The sequence below is a fragment of the Hyperolius riggenbachi genome, chromosome 12 (genome assembly GCF_040937935.1).
Source record: "Hyperolius riggenbachi isolate aHypRig1 chromosome 12, aHypRig1.pri, whole genome shotgun sequence".
Taxonomy (NCBI): Eukaryota; Metazoa; Chordata; class Amphibia; order Anura; family Hyperoliidae; genus Hyperolius; species Hyperolius riggenbachi.
The window spans coordinates 86,732,957-86,749,782 of NC_090657.1; the positions used below are offsets into that span (position 1 = coordinate 86,732,957).

At 46.6% G+C, this 16,826-nt stretch overlaps 1 protein-coding gene across 2 annotated transcripts in view; it reads right to left on the bottom strand.

The window, feature by feature from the left end:
* PLEKHH3 (pleckstrin homology, MyTH4 and FERM domain containing H3) overlaps positions 1–16,826 on the bottom strand; it is a 128,522-nt gene that overhangs the window by 38,926 nt on the left and 72,770 nt on the right. For both annotated transcript variants that reach the window (XM_068261841.1, XM_068261840.1), the window contains exons 3-5: positions 3,868–3,956; positions 1,732–1,926; positions 1,042–1,199 (exon numbers count right to left, since the gene is read on the bottom strand). In XM_068261841.1, the coding sequence (XP_068117942.1) occupies positions 1,042–1,199; positions 1,732–1,926; positions 3,868–3,956 (442 nt within the window). The remainder of the gene's footprint in view (positions 1–1,041; positions 1,200–1,731; positions 1,927–3,867; positions 3,957–16,826) is intronic.

Consider the following 16,826-nt stretch of genomic DNA (forward strand, 5'->3'; position numbering starts at 1 on the left):
TTTATCAGGGCTGTTAATAAGCAAGCTGAACAGTGAAGAATGAAACAGAAAGCAGGGTAGGTGTTTTCTCTAATGTTCCCACTGATATATATGGTAAAATACATGGGGGTGCTTCGTCTCTGGTTCACTTTAAGTCTGGTCCACCCTCTCTGGTATCCATTTTTATTACCCAGAGATGCCATCAGAAAACAGGAAGCTGCAATGAGCACTTCCCCTGCTAGTAAACATCATTCACTTCTACCTCAGAGCCACCCCAAAACCCAACCCAGCTGCTCCATCCACTGCTGAAAGATAAACTCTTTGTGGTCAGCACTGAAGTTTCAGAAAGCTTAATATTCCTGTCTAGTTCCTCCTATTTTGATATGTAATGAAGTTTTCAGCCTTTCCCACACCCTCAGTGTTTTTATAAAAGCCATGTGTACCTCTCCCTCAATAAGAAATCATTTCTCAGTGCTTTTTTATTTAAGCCTTTCATAAAGACTTTATAAACTGTGTGAAATGGTTAAATGGTTTATGATACGCCAATCAGGGAGGAGCTGGACAGGAAGAACAGGACAGGAAAAAAAACAGAGCTGCAGCGCTGGCCATAAAGAGTTAATCTTTCATCAGGAAAGGGAGGAGGTGGGTGAGGTCAGGTGGTCAGCTGTGTGATCACATGGAAAGGCTTTTAACCCCTCCCAGCTCCTCTGTGACTATTTCACATGGATGATGCTGGGGATAGGGGGCAGAGTTTGGATGCTGACAGTCAGCCAAGCAGTATCAATCTTTGTCAGGGGGAGACAGCTTTTCAAACTGAACCAGACAGGTAAAAAAAAATATAATCATGCAAACACAGTTCATGTGCAATGCACAGAACTGTGTTAATTGAAATTATGAAAGACAGCACAATATCAATTATGAAAACAAGTCTGAACCGGGTCTTTAACAAGCTGAAATGCCTTCATTATTCCTTTTAATTATATGAAACTAGAAAGTGTATTTAAAACAATAATAATGTTAATAAAATAAAGAAAGCAGATAATTGTCCTTTGTTTCACTTACTTCAATGTCTTTAATGAGCAGCTGTGTGGGCGTTTCCAGTGGGTCTTTACTGTCGATGACTTTCTGGATGGCACACACCCAATGCACTGCCTCATTCAGGTGTTCTGTATACAGCCGGTAGCAATGCTTCCTCCCATACACTGTTATATTCCAGTACCCTGCAGACAAGCACACCGCGGATTAGTGTGGTGGTCGTGTTAGCTGCATGCATTCCATCCTGTTGCTGCACGTCTATAATCATATTACCAGAGAAATCAGAGAGGCAGTCACAGGGTGCTTAGTCAATGCTTTCAGATGATTAACCCCTTTCTGAACCGGATGGCTCTGGCCCCTTTAAGACTAGAGCCCTGCTTTCCCTATTTTGATTGCTGTGATTGGCTCACATGGAGTTTGTGGTATGTGATGTCTTATCCAAGGTGAATAAGATCACCCATCACCCAGACGCCCCCCCCATTCACCTCTAGCGTTTTAGAAAACGCATGCGTAGAAAACGCATATGCGTTTTTCCTGCGGCCCATAGACTTCCATTAGTGGCAAAAACGCAGCGTTTTTGGCGTCGCTTGCGTTTCTGCTAAGTGAGCACCTGGCCTCAAATTACCAATAAATGGTATCATCCTGATTCAAAACTTCTTGCTTTTAAGTAATTGAAGGTTTCCATGATAGCTCAGAGAGCTTCAGGCCCCTCCTCACCTGTTTCCTTGTAGGTGTTCTTGGATGGCCACATGACTGAGCACAGGCTTGTAAACACCAGACTTCCAATCCGCTTGTTGGGTTTCTCATTGCTACTGTAACAATCCAGGGAGTCTGGAGTCAAGACGAACCAGTATTTCTTCAGCTTGGACCAGGGTCGTTTTGCCTCTCCGCTCACCTCGCGCTGCAGCCAGCCTGAGGCAAATAAGGGAAAACAAAGATGGGCTTCATGTAGTGACAACACACAGACACGTTTCTGTGGCAACATTTTCTCCTCTCATTCAGGAGATAAAACACAAATCTGTGAGGCAACAAAACTCACTCAGACTACAAATAAGGCAGTTCTGTCATTTTTTCTAAAGTGTGTGTTTTTTTTTATTTTGTTGGATTATTTTTAAAATTACAACTTTGATTTTTACCTATTTTATAAGGGAATTACATTAATACAAGAAAAAAATTGTATTTCTGCAAGGTGTTCTGTAATGTACAGGTAGTTCCTGGTTAACGAACAAAATAGACTGTAGATTTCTTCTTAATCTGAATATGTCCAAAACACTGTGCCATCTCTGTCCCCTTTACCTCCTCTATGCTCACCCCTCCAGTGTCACCTCTGTTCCCTGGTGCCTTCAGTGTCCCCCACTGTGTCACCTCTGTCCTCCTGTGCCCTCAGTGTACTGCAGCAAAATTGAATTTTACCAGTTTAAGGGAACCTTAACTGAGTATAAAAAAAAAAGTTTAACTTACCTGGAGCTTCCCCAAGCCCCGGCCTGTGACTCACCGGCCATCCGCTCCCCCGCCATGACTCAGTTTCGTTTTTAGTATTGCTCCTGTGTGGCTATGGTCGTGCAAGCTCTCGATCGGGCTCGCAGCCCTGTGGGAGTATGTATACTACATACATACGTACACGTATTACTACATACATATGCGTACTGCGCAGGCGCAAGATGGCTACAGGGGCGGGAGCGTGATCAAGGATGCGCACAGCCATGTTCTCCTGTGTAATATATCTTCATGACTGTCTGTAACTGCGACGCATATGATCAACATTCAAATGCAAATATGATTGGATACTCCTGACCTGTACAAGTCATGTTGGATTGTATTATTATTTTATGTTAATAAAAAGAAGTTAAAAAAAAAAAAAAAAGGATGCGCACAGCCAGTGCCGCCCAGGCACACTGCTCGACTACTGATCGCTGAAAACGAAACTGAACCACGGCGGGGTAAGTGAAACTTTTTTTTTTGTACTCAGTTAAGATTCCCTTTAAAAAGCATTTTTCTCTGAATTTTTTAAAATTAATTTGCTCATAAGCTTGAAAAGAAAAAAAAGGTTTTTATTTGTTCCTGCAGAATCAAATTTGACGCCGTTTGTATGAGCGGGTCGTTTGTAAGTCGGGTGTTCGTAAGTCAGGGTTCATGCACGGCTCGTCTCCGCAACCGACGCGATCACGTACCCTTTGCCGTAAGCATCCTGCACATGAGTGGTTCAGTCTATCAAGAACCGTGCATATGCAGGATGTTTACGGCGACCAGCGTGATGACGCCGGGTGCGCGGAAGGGCTGCGCATGTGCCACTTCAGCCGAAGTCGGTGGGTTAACAGAGCCACCGGCGGGACCATGGTTGGGACCCAGAGGATTCAGGGGGGCCTCGCGGGCTACGAGGAGCTGGAGGAAGCCCCAGGTAAGTCCAGATATCCTTTTTTTTTTTAGCTCTGCTCAGCGTCCTTTTAACGCATTGACCATCCCTAATGCCTAACGCCTCCAGAATTTTTAGATAGGGTGAGTGGCAGCAGAAGGCACAGTGGCTGATGATAAGGTGCTGATCACACAGTTGCCCTGCATCCACCAATGAGAAAGCTTGCTTGGAACTGCAAGCTTTGGAAAGTAAAATTAAGTATTTCTATATTTTCTTCTCTGAAAAAAAGTACTGTTTATCTGCTTTGCAGGCAGCGAGAGAAGCAGAGCTCCATTTGTAATAATTCCCGGGATTGGCATAAATGACTGAGATAAGGCAGCAACATCTGCACATGGCTATTATAGAAGCTGAGTCTGTAGAGCCGTTTGTTCTGCTTTAATATATATAATGTATGTACTTAGGCACATAACCATAAAACACTCCGTGGATCATTTACTTACCTTTGACAATGACATCCTGATCCTCTTTGCTGGTAGCCTTGCTGGGTGTTATCAGGCTGTGCTTCTCCTCAGCAGCTTGTAATAACTGCCTAAAACACAGGACAGAAGGGGCATATTGGTCACACAGGATATGACAGCACATACTAGGCCACCTACACTGTCCCCTTCTCACTCACACTATGCATCCTGAGGGGACCCCACATACACACTGATCAATAACAGGTTCAAATACTTAAAGAGGAACTTCAGCCTAAACAAACATACTGTCATTAAGTTACATTAGTTATGTTAAAATAGATAGGTAATATAATCTCTTACCCACACTGTTTTAAAAGAACAGGCAAATGTTTGATTTCATGAGGGCAGCCATCTTTTTGGTTGAAAGGAGGTGACAGGGAGCATGAGACACAGTTCCAACTGTCCTGTGTCCTGATCACCTCTCCTAGTTGCTAGGCAACGTGAATAACAACATAGGAAATCCCATCATGCTCTGCACAGCATCAGGGAAAAAAAGCCCGGGCTTTTTTCTTTGATGGGTAGAGCTTAGATAAAAATACAGCTAAAAATGATGCTTTGGTAAGAAAAACAAAGTTCTGATGCTGTGAAACTGTTAAAGAAACACCAAGGGCTTGATTCACTATGCGGTGCTAACCTACTTACCGTCTTTCCCCGAATATAAGACACTGTCTTATATTCTTTTTGGGGAGGAAATGTCTGCTAGGGCTTATTTTCGGGGGTGGGAGGGGCTAGACGCTGTGTGTATGGGCAGGTGCGTGGTCTCTTACCGCACCTCCCTTGTGGCTGCGTCCCCCTCCGTTCCTGGTAATTCCTCCGGTGGCGGCGGCATAGTAATCCATCTGTGAGGGCGCCCTGTGACCCTCACGCAGTACGCTAGGCCGGCTCTGCGCTGGCGCTCTCTTCCTGTCATCATGTGCGCCCGGCAGATGCGTCCCAGGCGCACACTGATTAATCAATGTGCGCCTGGGACGCATCTGCCGGGCGCACATGATGACAGGAAGAGGGCGCCAGCGCAGAGCCGGCCTAGCGTACTGCGTGAGGGTCACAGGGCGCCCTCACAGATGGATTACTATGCCGCCGCCACCGGAGGAATTACCAGGAACGGAGGGGGACGCAGCCACAAGGGAGGTGCGGTAAGAGACCACGCACCTCCCCATACACACAGCGCCCCGCCCCCAGCTAGGCCTTATTTTCGGGGTAGGCCTTACTTTAGGGGAAAGACGGTAGCACGTCTAAAGTCTTTAGGCGCGCTAACCAGGGTGCTAAGTAGGTTAGCACCGGTTCTCTCAATCAGATCGCGCGCTAAGTACCGCGCGAAAAACTTTGTCCTATGCGCGCGCTAAGTCCCATAGGTTTTAATGGGCACTTCGCGCGGAGCGCCCTGCGCAGTGCGCGTGTAAAGTTTTGCGCACGAAAAGCTCGTTTAGACGTGCAAAGGGGGTTTTCACAGGCGTGCTAACAGTTAGCACCGTTTTGTGAATCAAGCCCCAAGCCTTTTCAGTTCTGCTGAGTAGATTTTTAGTCCGGAGGTTCACTTTAAAGAGGAACTGTAGTGAAAATAACGTAATACAAAAATGCTTAATTTTTACAATAATTCTTTACAAATGATTTAGTCAGTGATTGCCCATTATAAAATCTTTCCTCTCCCTGATTTACATTCTGATCTGTATCACATGGTGACATTTGCTGGCAAGTGATGTCTGTGGAAGGAGATACTGCTTTTCTTGGCAGTTGGAAACATCTGTTATTTCCCACAATGCAAAAAGGCTCCCACAGTGTGTGTCAGTACCTAGGTCCTGACATCACACTGTGGGAGGGGTTTCACCACATTATCAGCATACTGATCTATTTGAGATGATGATCTATTTGAGAAAAGGTAAAGATTTCTCGTGGGAAAGGGGGTGTCAGATACTGATTGGGATGATGTTCAATCCTCGGTTACAGTTCCTCTTTAAATCTAATCACTCTGTAATCCACTAGTATTCCTGAAAATGTTCACTGATGTTCAGTCAATTTCTAGGTTGATGGGAATGGGAGTACAGAGCCGCGATATTGTACAGCAATGCATAGCAAAACCACACACAGCAGCAGGCTCAATCATCTCTGCTGATCTGTCTGCATTATTCCTCTGCTGGTATTCTCACTGCTGAAAGGCATCTGGCTGTTCTGGCTAACCAGCCTTACAACCCAAGCATCCGATGTATCAGCTTTAAGATGAACGTAATTCAGTCCTGCGGCTTAAAGCATTCTTGGTACATAGGGCGCTGGAGCATAGGGTTGGCAGAAGCGCCCTGACAGCCATGGCATTCCCTAGCATGCATACATATGCCCCAGGAGGATGTACCAGGAACAGAGGAAGCCACAAATGTGTGTGTGTGTGTGGGGGGGGGGGGGGGGGGGAGGGGGGAGTTTGCTCTCATTCCTGACAGGAGTTAGATGAGCCCAACTCTTTTTTTCCATGGGACATGTGGTATATTTTGCCTGGAGCTCTTATTTAGCTTGTTTCAGAGTATGATGGCCACTTCCTTCAGGGTATAATAGCCTCTTCCTTCAGAGTGTGATAGCCACTTGTTTCACAGTATGATGACCACTTCCTTCAGAGTATGATAGCCACTTCCTTCTAGTGTTGTCCGGATCATGAACGATTAATCCGAATCTCTTTTGTGAGTCAAATCGTCAGAATCATCAAAATGAGTGATTCGGATCGCAAAGGGGGCGGGGACAGGAGCGGCACGCCCCCTCTCAGCGGGCAGCGGGGGTCTTGGAAGCAGAGCAGAGATGCATCGCTCTGTTGGAGGGGAGCCAGCCTTGCAGGGACAGGTAGATGAGAGAGAGGAGACATCGGTGCCACTGCCAGATATGTGTAGAGCACACATACTGGCTATAATGTCTGTTCGTAGTGCTGCATAGTTAACACATTGGAAACTTTTGGCTCAGAAGCACAGCTCAGTAACTTCTGCAGGCAGCGTGCTGGGCTAGAAGGGCAGGCACTGTAATTGCTGTGCAATATGATCCTCCTGCACTGCTCTAAACAGCTGCACTTCACTTCTGGGAATGCTTTGGGGAATGCTTTCTTTCACTGTGCGACGTTTGCATTCAAAGTACACAGATGAGCATATAGGTGAAATATATGTAAAGCATATGATTGCAGCATGTGGGTATTGTGTGCAAACAAACATTTCTGCTCTCTGCTCTATTCGTCCCTCCTCCCTTCTCTGTTCACTTCCTGCCCTTCTCTATCCACCATCTCCTCTTCTCTGTGTGTCCACCCCCCTCCCCTTCTCTGTCCACGGCAGGAAAAGTCCTGTCCTGCTAGTCATTTCACTCCCGAATGCTTCCCTAGTAAAATGATCCGAGATTCGGATCAAAGATCCGGATCTTTTCAATGATCCGATTCGAATCATCCGAATCATTGAAAAGATCCGAACTTCCCATCTCTACTTCCTTCAGAGTATGATGGCCACTTCCTAGCCTCTTCCTTCAGAGTATGATAGCCACTTGCTTCAGAGTATGATGACCACTTCCTTCAGAGTATGATAGCCACTTCCTCCAGAGTATGATAGCCACTTTCTTCAGAGTATGACAGCCACTTCCTCTCAGTAGAAATCCAGCCAAAACTTTCTCCAGCTCTTGGTTCATTTTTCACCGCAATACGTGCAAAAAAATGTATTTCAGTGTGAGAAAACAGGAAGTTCAGTTCTGGATGTTCCCAGCATAGCACATTTATTAGTCATTAGGGGTTACCAACACTCATGGTATAGAGATGCCATGATCCTAACACCCATGAAGCCAAGAGGCCAACTGTCTAAACAAATTATCCTCGTGTGAACCCTCTTAAAAATCATTCATTTTAGTCCAGCACATAAAATGGCCACTGGCAACAATAAAACCTCTGACAAATGTTCTACCCTAAAAAGTTCTATACTGAAAAGAAAAAGGTTTTGACTTCGTTTTTGACTTAGTTTTGATCTACTTTAACTGACAGCAGAACAAATATTTTAAGGGAACCAGCAATGACCACTTATCAAAGATTTTAAACATGAACTATAGGATTATTGCAGCTTTGGAGCAAATTGTGTTATGCAAGCTGACACTAGAATTATAGTATTATGATAATAATAAAATTGGCAGATTTACTGTGTTTTTCAGTGGTGATTTCAAGGGCGTAACTACAATAAGCCGGGCTTCCCCGCAGAGATATGTCAGCCGCGCCCAAATCCTTCCCCAAAGAACTTAGCACCATCATGGGTAGCAAGCTCCTGTACATACCGCAGAGCAGCAGAACGTTATACATTACTTGCTGCCGGCGGCATGACAGGTCCTCTTCAATCCTTTTCAGTGCAGCTCATCGCCTTGCCATGCAGCCAATCACCATGTGGCTTACGTCCCTGTCACATGACATGCAGAGACTGGAACCACAAGGTGTTTGGTTGCAAAACGCGTCGATAAGCTGCACTGAAGAGGATTTATCATGCCGCCAGAAGCAGGTAATATATAATCACGCCACGCCACACGGACCAGTCTATATCAACATTTGCCCCACTCTTCTATCGCTGAAGCCCACTCGCTCTGCTGTCGGTATGACAACAGAGCTCTGGGAGCTGCTCAGGAGCGGATATCATTGGCTCCTGACCCTGTGATCACTGGGAGCCAATCAAAGTGATCACATGGTCAGGAGCCAATGAAATTGGAGGAAAACGCTTTAGTGCACGCGTGCGTTAGGATGCCGCACGCCATTAAACCGTGCCACCGGACTGTGAATATCACATAGGTTGTGCATTGCAGTGCAGAAATCTGCATTACAATGTGGTCATTACGCTGTACTGTGAACGTAGCCTAAAGGTCACAAAACAGACTATGTTCAAACCCACGTCCCCTTATATATGCACAAGTATTTACCTTATAAGCATATTTTTTATACAGATTTGCTGATTGACATCAGATGTTTGTACATTTTACACGCAACAAGGCATAACACATAACAAATCACTTGACAGAACTGACATGTATTCAGCTTCTAAGACAGGTGTCTGTTTTAAAGAGCACCATCAGCAGTGCATTACCACGCAAGCAGCGTGTTTACACATTCCTTTAAGAATTAAGAAGAGTTCTCGGCCTTGGCAGAAAGCCACGGTGAGCAAAGAGGAAACAGACAAGCTGCAGCCGTCTGACGAACAACACGCCACAGGATTGCGCGTCTGAAAGTCCCAGCAGCCTCTGCCACAGTCTCTACCATGAGAAATCATTGCCTAGCGGCTCCAAGGATGTTGCAAGCCTAGCAGGAAGGAATACTGTGACGCGCCAATGGCCTGAGGTTTATTTAACCACCTGAAGGAAGAGACCACAAGAGCTGTGGGCCTGTGCCAGTTGCCTGCTCTCAGACAGTCAGATGAAGGGCACAGGAGATGGGCAGTAATGCAGAGCGATGATGAGGAAGAGGTGGAAGGGGGGCCTGAATGACTGAGAAGAATAAGCTGATTTCTGTATTGATGGAATTGATTCAGGAAAATGAGAGTGTGGAGGGGGCTCAGGTAAAAATAGAGCAGTGTGAAAGGCAATAAGATGTGTGTGTGTGTGAGAGAAGCAGCCTGAAGGACAAAGTATGAGAAATGAGATAAAAGCACTTATATTCAGGGGAGTAGCAATAGGGGTTGCAGAGGTTGCGACTGCATCGGGGCCCTTGGGCCAGAGGGGTCCCTGAAGGGCCCTCCCTCAACTGCAGTATTAGCTCTCTATTGATCCTGTGCTCAGAATAATCACTTTTATAGATACTTTGAATAGTGGTAATCATTAACAAACTGTTTCCAATCCCCTTCTTGCATCTGTGACACTGTAGTTGCCATTGACAGGTTTTCGTGCGTCGTATCAATTGCTATGTATAAAGTGCTTGGGGGGCCCCATTGTAAAACTTGCATCGGGGCCTACAGCTCCTTAGCTACGCCACTGCTCATATTATAGGGAGGAGAATGACGAATATATGCCCCATTCAACCGCAGTACAGTATAGGTTAGAAAACAGCAGGCTCTTCTGCCTGGTACACACCATGCAATTTCCCATCAGATCGGAAATGAACTTTTCGACCTGTCGATCTGACAAAAAATTGCATGGTGTGTACCAGGCATTAAGAGAGCTAATCCAAATTATACCTGCTGACTTGTAATGATATGACTTCAACTATACAATATTTATGGAAACTACACTGAGCAGTTTATTAATTCAACATGGCCACATAATTCCGCTGCAGTTGCAGAGAAAAGTGACCGTCAGCTAACAACCACTATATGCCTCTGCTCCTAGGCGAGTTCCCGCCTCCTGTCATGTGATTGTAAGCAGTGTCGGACTGGGAGCTGGAGAAGCTGTGGAAATCTACCTGCTGACCAAGCAAGACTAACCCTGTGTTATCACTCCCAATAGAAACCTGCAGCAAGTCTTAAGGCCCGGTTCACATTAGCGGTGGCCGTCCGGAATCGCCGTGCCGCAGCCGGACCGCTTGCAGAACGGACGGAACGGACGCACGGCAATAGCAATGAAAGCCTATGCGTCCGTTCACATGCGTCCGTTCTGCCGGACCGGAGCCGGACCGGATCCGGACCGGATCCGGCGTCCGTTCCAACATGCGCTATTTTTTGGTCCGGCTCCTCCGGCAGCCGTATCCGGAGCGGAGCCGGACTGCACCATCCGGCCAATACAAAGCAATGAGAGCCGGAGAGCGCACAACACACTGGCTACAAAAACCGGACGTTCTACCCCACTTCCTATGCATTTTGGATGGGGACCACATGGGCCAAGCGTTCAAAGAGTGGGGCAGCAGCGATTTCATGCTGGAGCTCCTTTTGGCAGCAACATGTCTGATGTCTGATAACGAGGAGGCGAACAACAGGAAGGAGAGAATTCCCAGGTTTACGAGTAAAAAATGCCTGGATCCATGGTCCCAACTGCAGTCTCTGTATCCACGGATGGTCTCCACACGTCCACCTGTCTCCAACAATGACCCCAGACCCTTCTGCTGACCTCCCAGACCCCAGGTATTTACAGGATGGTATCTCCTTAAGAAACCGGATCCGGACCGCAACCGTGTTCACACCGCACGGAAACCGGATGCAAACGGACCGGATCCGGACCGGATCCGGATAGGAACCGTACGGATCAGGTCCGGTCCGGCTCTGGTGCGGTCCGGACATCCGGTGCGGTTTTGACAAAACCGCAAGTGTGAACGGGGCCTTACTGTAAGCAGCAACACCTGATTACTGCTGCTTGGCCAGCAAGTGGATTTCCTCAGCTTTTCCACCTCCCAGTCCAACACTGATTGTAATGCCCCATCCAGGTTTAACTGAATGGTCTGCTCCAAGGTGTGTTCCCGCCCCCTGTCATATGATTGTAATTGCCCCTACAGAAGATGCCATGGGGGGGGGGGGGGGGGTTGCAGTTTTGTTATTTACCTACTCCACGGCTGCTCAAATCGTCCTGGCAGCTGCACGCTCTATGCTGCATTTCACTAGCTCTGAACACGTTGTGTATGGAAGTATAGAGTGTGCAGCTGCTGGGAAAAATAGAAGCGACACGACACATCGCTGGAGCAGGTAAATATTACAGGTGAGAAGGTGCCGTTGGGAAAGGGGTTTCATCAGCCACAGGTAAGGGATTTGGATGAAAGGAGGGGGCCACATGCTTATTTTGCAGGGGTTCGGTGAGTTATTAGCCAGAAACACTGTCATCCTCTGGATGGGAAGGCAGTGTACTGTTGTTCTTTTATTGCTTTCAATGATGCAAATATGCAGCTCTTGAGGGTCACAAAAAATGGCAAAGAAGGCCCCGGCTGCGGGCCTTGTGTTGACACTAGGGCTGTGGAGTCGGTACAAAAATCTTCCGACTCCTCCGTTTTTGAAACCACGACTCCAACTCCGACTCCGGGTAACCTAAATGGCCCCGACTCCGACTCCTTAGTCTAATATTTTACAGGGCTGTGGTTTTTGTACAAAAATCACCCGACTCCGACTCCCCAGTTTATGAAACCACGACTCCGACTCTGGGTGCCCAAAATCAGGGCTGTGGAGTCGGTCCAAAAATCCACTGACTCCGACTCCTCAGTTTAGGATTCCACTGACTCCGACTCCTCGACTCCGACTCCTCTAATTTGCATATTACAATTTTGTTGATTAAAAGTATGTAACATGAAATTCGTCTCTTAACTGCCAACGCTTAGGAATTTTACAAGACAACTGAAGTGAGAAGGATATGTAGACTACTATATTTATTCCCTTTAGACTAAAACTAGTCCTTGGTAAGAGTACTTGTAAAAGGTACAAACCGGAACAATGAACATCTATCAGGCCCTAGGCAATGTAAGTGTGGGTACATGTAAGAATGATGTGCAGGTACTCTGCAGGGGAATGAGGAGATTGTAAACAGACAACACCTCTGTGTTCAATGTGCACAGCATTCTCAGTGGATTCCCTGCAGCTCTGTGGGGAGTGCATACGTGGAGTATAGTACTACTGTGTAACAAAGTAAACCTGAGACAGATGAAATTAAAGTTTTATACATACCTGGGGCTTTCTCCAGCCGCCTTCAGGATAATCAGTCCCTCGTTGTCCTCCTCCACCACCTGGATCTTCTGCTATGAGTCCAGGTACTTGAGCCAGTCGGGCGTAGTGCACATGCACACACTCCGCCGCCAGGAGCATACTACACCTGTGCAGCACTATTGCGCAGGTGCAGAATGTTCCTGGCTGTGGGAGCGGCATGCGGCCGGACAGCACTGACTGGCTGAATTACCAGGACTCATAGCAGAAGATTCGGGTGGTGGAGGACAGCGAGGGACTGATTAGCCTGAAGGGGGCTGGAGGAAGCCCCAGGTATGTATAAAACTTTACTTTTCATCCGTCTCAGTTACCCTTTAATTTGTAGTCACCAAACCAAATTTTAACAACATATCAAATTATTTGATTTCATCAGCAAAGGGAGTGCATACATTTGCATAAATCAGCATCAATGCATAATTATTTCCATCTCGTTGACCATCTCTATTAGTGACACAGCTACACATCAGGCTTTATTCTTACAGCATAGATGTTATTTAGTATATATGTTACGGCCAGAACCCGAAGTTTGGCCACTTCTAGTTCTGGCCGGCCACTTCGGGTTCTGGCCGGCCAATGCGCGAAGTGGCCGCTGCGCTGCGGCCAATGTTGAAAATGGAATGATTCCTCTGACATTAATGTATCTTCTGGCCGCAGCGCAGCGGCCAAACGTAGAACAACTTAGTTCATTTAATGCAATTCAGCCGGCGGCAATGTAACAATTCAAGCCGCCGGCTTTTTCTCTGCCTCTCTCTCTCCTCCTCTTATGGGCAGCAGGCGGGGACACGCGTGTCCCCGGGAGTCGTTCGTCGCACCAGGAAAGCAGAGCGGGGAGGCTGCAGACATCGCTTCTGCCAAACTTCCAAGTGGTAAAAAGAGTAGCACTCTCTCAGATGGAAGGCGTGCCCAAGCCTCAATGGACCTCCGCACCTCCTGGTCCCCAATGTAGTACACGACACGAAGGAGGCTGGCACTGCAGTAAAGATAAGCTCTTTTATTCTGAAAAGTATAAAATCATGGGGCCATACGGCGACAGCCCGCTGTTTCAGGTCTCAACCCTTTTTCAAGCCGAGAATGCCCATAACATGCATCACAAAACACACCCCTTAAATAGTCTGATCTTTTTATTAAGAGTACTGATTGTAACTCAATTCTACACTATAATAGTTTCCACCCCCCACACGTTAAGAATGCTATCCCTAAAGGACAGTTCATGAGGTTGAATAGAATAGTGTCGGATGAGGCTAGTCTTCAAACACGCAAGCTAGATATGGAAATTAAATTTAGACAGAGAGGGTACCCCAGACAGGTCCTCCAACAGGAAGGTTCTAGATGTAGACCCCGCAAGAACAATAGACAATTCCGACTCCCTTTCGTATCCACCTACAGTACTAGTAGTCAAGAGGTGGGTAACATTCTCAGAAAACATTGGCATTTGTTAAGTGAAGCCTTTCCACGCATTCCTGAATTCAGGTATCCCCCCATCCTTTCCTTCAAGAGAGCCCCCACTATTAGGGATAAAATATTTTATCCCACTAATGTACAACAGACCAGAGAGGGGAGGGTTGGTACCTTCCCTTGTTTGGGATGCCACATGTGTGGCCATGTCACTAAGGGATCAGAGTTCAGACATCCATCTAAGGGTACTAAATACCAAATTAGAAATTTTTACACCTGTGAGTCTAGCTATGTTGTTTACTATTTGAAGTGCCCGTGTGGGTTGGGTTATGTCGGTATGACAACCCAAAAAGTGAGGGACAGAATTTGTTCTCACAAAAGTGCTATTAGAAATAAGGACAGGAAACAAGCAGTGTCTTCACATTTCTCTGATTGTGGACATACTGTTGCCCAACTTAAAGTACAAATCATTGATGGAGTCGGAGGGGTAAACTCAGTAGGGGGAAGGAACTTTTGAGGAGGGAGGCGGGGTGGATTAGGAGATTGGGGGTATTGGGGGAGGGAGGATTGAACCGTGACTATGAATTGGGTTTTTGTATTTAGATCATTACCTATGCATGTTTCCTATGTGTACTAAAATGTTACTATTTGCTCTTTATTTTACAGAGCTTTCAGCTTATCAGAAGGTGGATTGATCAGGGGGGACTGCAGCCACGATGTGTCATCACGAGGTCTCTGCAGAGGTACTCCAGGCAATGGTTATTTGCCAGTGTGCTATTATACACTATTTGTTTACTTGTTGCCATGGTGAGGCTGCTTGAGAGAGCGGAGGGGCGTGCTGTTTGATTGCGGAGCGCTGTGTTAGCTCCGTTGTTTGTTATTGCTGTGACGTTTTTGGTCATGCCTTGCAGCGTCATTTGACGCTGCGCGCTCTGATTGGCTCTCGGGCTGCCTGACCAATGGTACGCTTAGTGATGGAGCTGTGCGGGGAGCCTCGTTCTGACTTGGACAGCGTTGTGTTGTAGGCATATAACGTTTGGCTGTCATTTGCATGTCGGGCTGGCAGTCTCCCACTGAGTCCGCCTGCACAAACTGGTAAGCTGATTGGCTGTTATGAAGTTTGATTTTATTGGTGCTACTGACACATTGACACTATTTAAGGGGTGTGTTTTGTGTTACAAATTCATTAGGAGTCGGAGTCGGTGCATTTTTTCCCGACTCCGACTCCAGGCACCCAAAATTGCCCGACTCCACGAGTCCGACTCCATGACTCCACGACTCCGACTCCACAGCCCTGGTTGACACTTGTGCCACAGAGCTTTCCTGGTCCTCTCTTCGTTATCCTGTTCCCCTGCTCTTCCCATTTAAATTTGCCGCCTTTGGGTCTCCTCGGCAGGCTTCCGCATTCTGCATAGGTGACCCCGAACCTGTGTGTGCGCACCAGGAGACACAAGTACTTCTGAAGGCTGCCTGAAGGAATGCCAAAGACGTATTCTATCGGCAGGTCAAATCATTTCACCAAGGGGACAGTTGGGTAATGAGGAGACCGAGTGAGGACCAGCAAGGCTCTATAGATTCAGAGCTTTCATTCTCCACAGGTGAGTATCTACCTATTTTTTTTAAACTCATTTCAGGGTCACTTTAAAACGTGACACCTAAATAAAATATAAAAACATAGATTCCATTTCAACTAAAATAGATGCCAAAAAAACAAAGGTACTAGTGAGCCCCACTAAATTATGTATGATTCCCTTTAAAGTAGAATAGATACCAAAAAACAGAATCCGTATGCAAGCTGTCTAACACAGCATAATCAGCAATAAACAGCAGCTGAGAATCGATAGCAATAAAGCAAATTTTAACTGAGTTTGTCATCAGAAAAATGGCTGTACCCAGCCCTTTCTTATACCCAGAAACCTTTGCTCTTGAGTTGGTGGGAAAATAGGGAGCCAGTTTAATCAGAGCAAGACCTCGGACCTAAAAATAAACTTGTTTACGTAAATCCAGCGGCCAAAGAATTTGGAAAATGGTCCGAAAAAGTGTGGGGAGGGAGGGGCAGCGAAAAAAGTCAGGGCAAGAAAATTTGGCAATGCGTGACTGCAGGGTTAACCCATTCCCTGCTGCAGAGTACACAAGAGCCAGCATAAATCAGATTGTCAGAGAACTGAATGTAACATTATCTCTGTAGTTAGGCGTTTCATTTAGTTTGCTCAATGTATTCAGACAAGATAGAAGGTAGTTAACACAGTGGATGGATGTTAGGATAATAGTGCTTAGGAAAACAACAGAAGACAGAGAAGGGAAGAAGAGGAAGAGAATAATATGCAGGGAAGGAGGGGGCCTGGCAGTGTCCTTGTTGTTCTTTCACTGATACTCTCCAGATGGACTGACATACTAGGAGAGTGCTGCACCCAGCTGAGCTATATCTATCCTGTGGCTGTATTATCTCAGGCTAGGAACACACTAGGCAGAACCCCTAGTTAATTCAAGTTTGTGGGCCCCAGGGGTGTAACAATAGACCCTGCAAGGGATGCAGCCACAGGGGGGCGCAGAAGCTGCAAGGGCCCTGTGGGGGGAGAAGTTTCTTTTCCCTGTCCTGAGAGATTGACAACTAAGGGCATGGAGAGAAAAAGCTTTCTGCTCACTGCACAATTGTTCTAATAACTGCGTCTGCTCAGCCTCTGATAACTAATCATACAACGTTTTGTAGACAAAGATTTGTAGACAGTCCCTATTCAGTGAGCAGCGCTGAGGCTGGGAGCACACTCTGCTGACAGTTTTCTGTAAGCGTTTTCTGCACGCCAGGGGCTTAAAGCCATTCACTAAACCGTGCTAACTCATAGCACGGCCCCACTAGCGTTTTTGCATGAAATCGCGGGTGCAAATTCGCAATTGCGCACAAACATTCACGACTGTGCACGGAAACGCACGCAAAACACTAGCGCAGCCATGCTATGAGTTAGC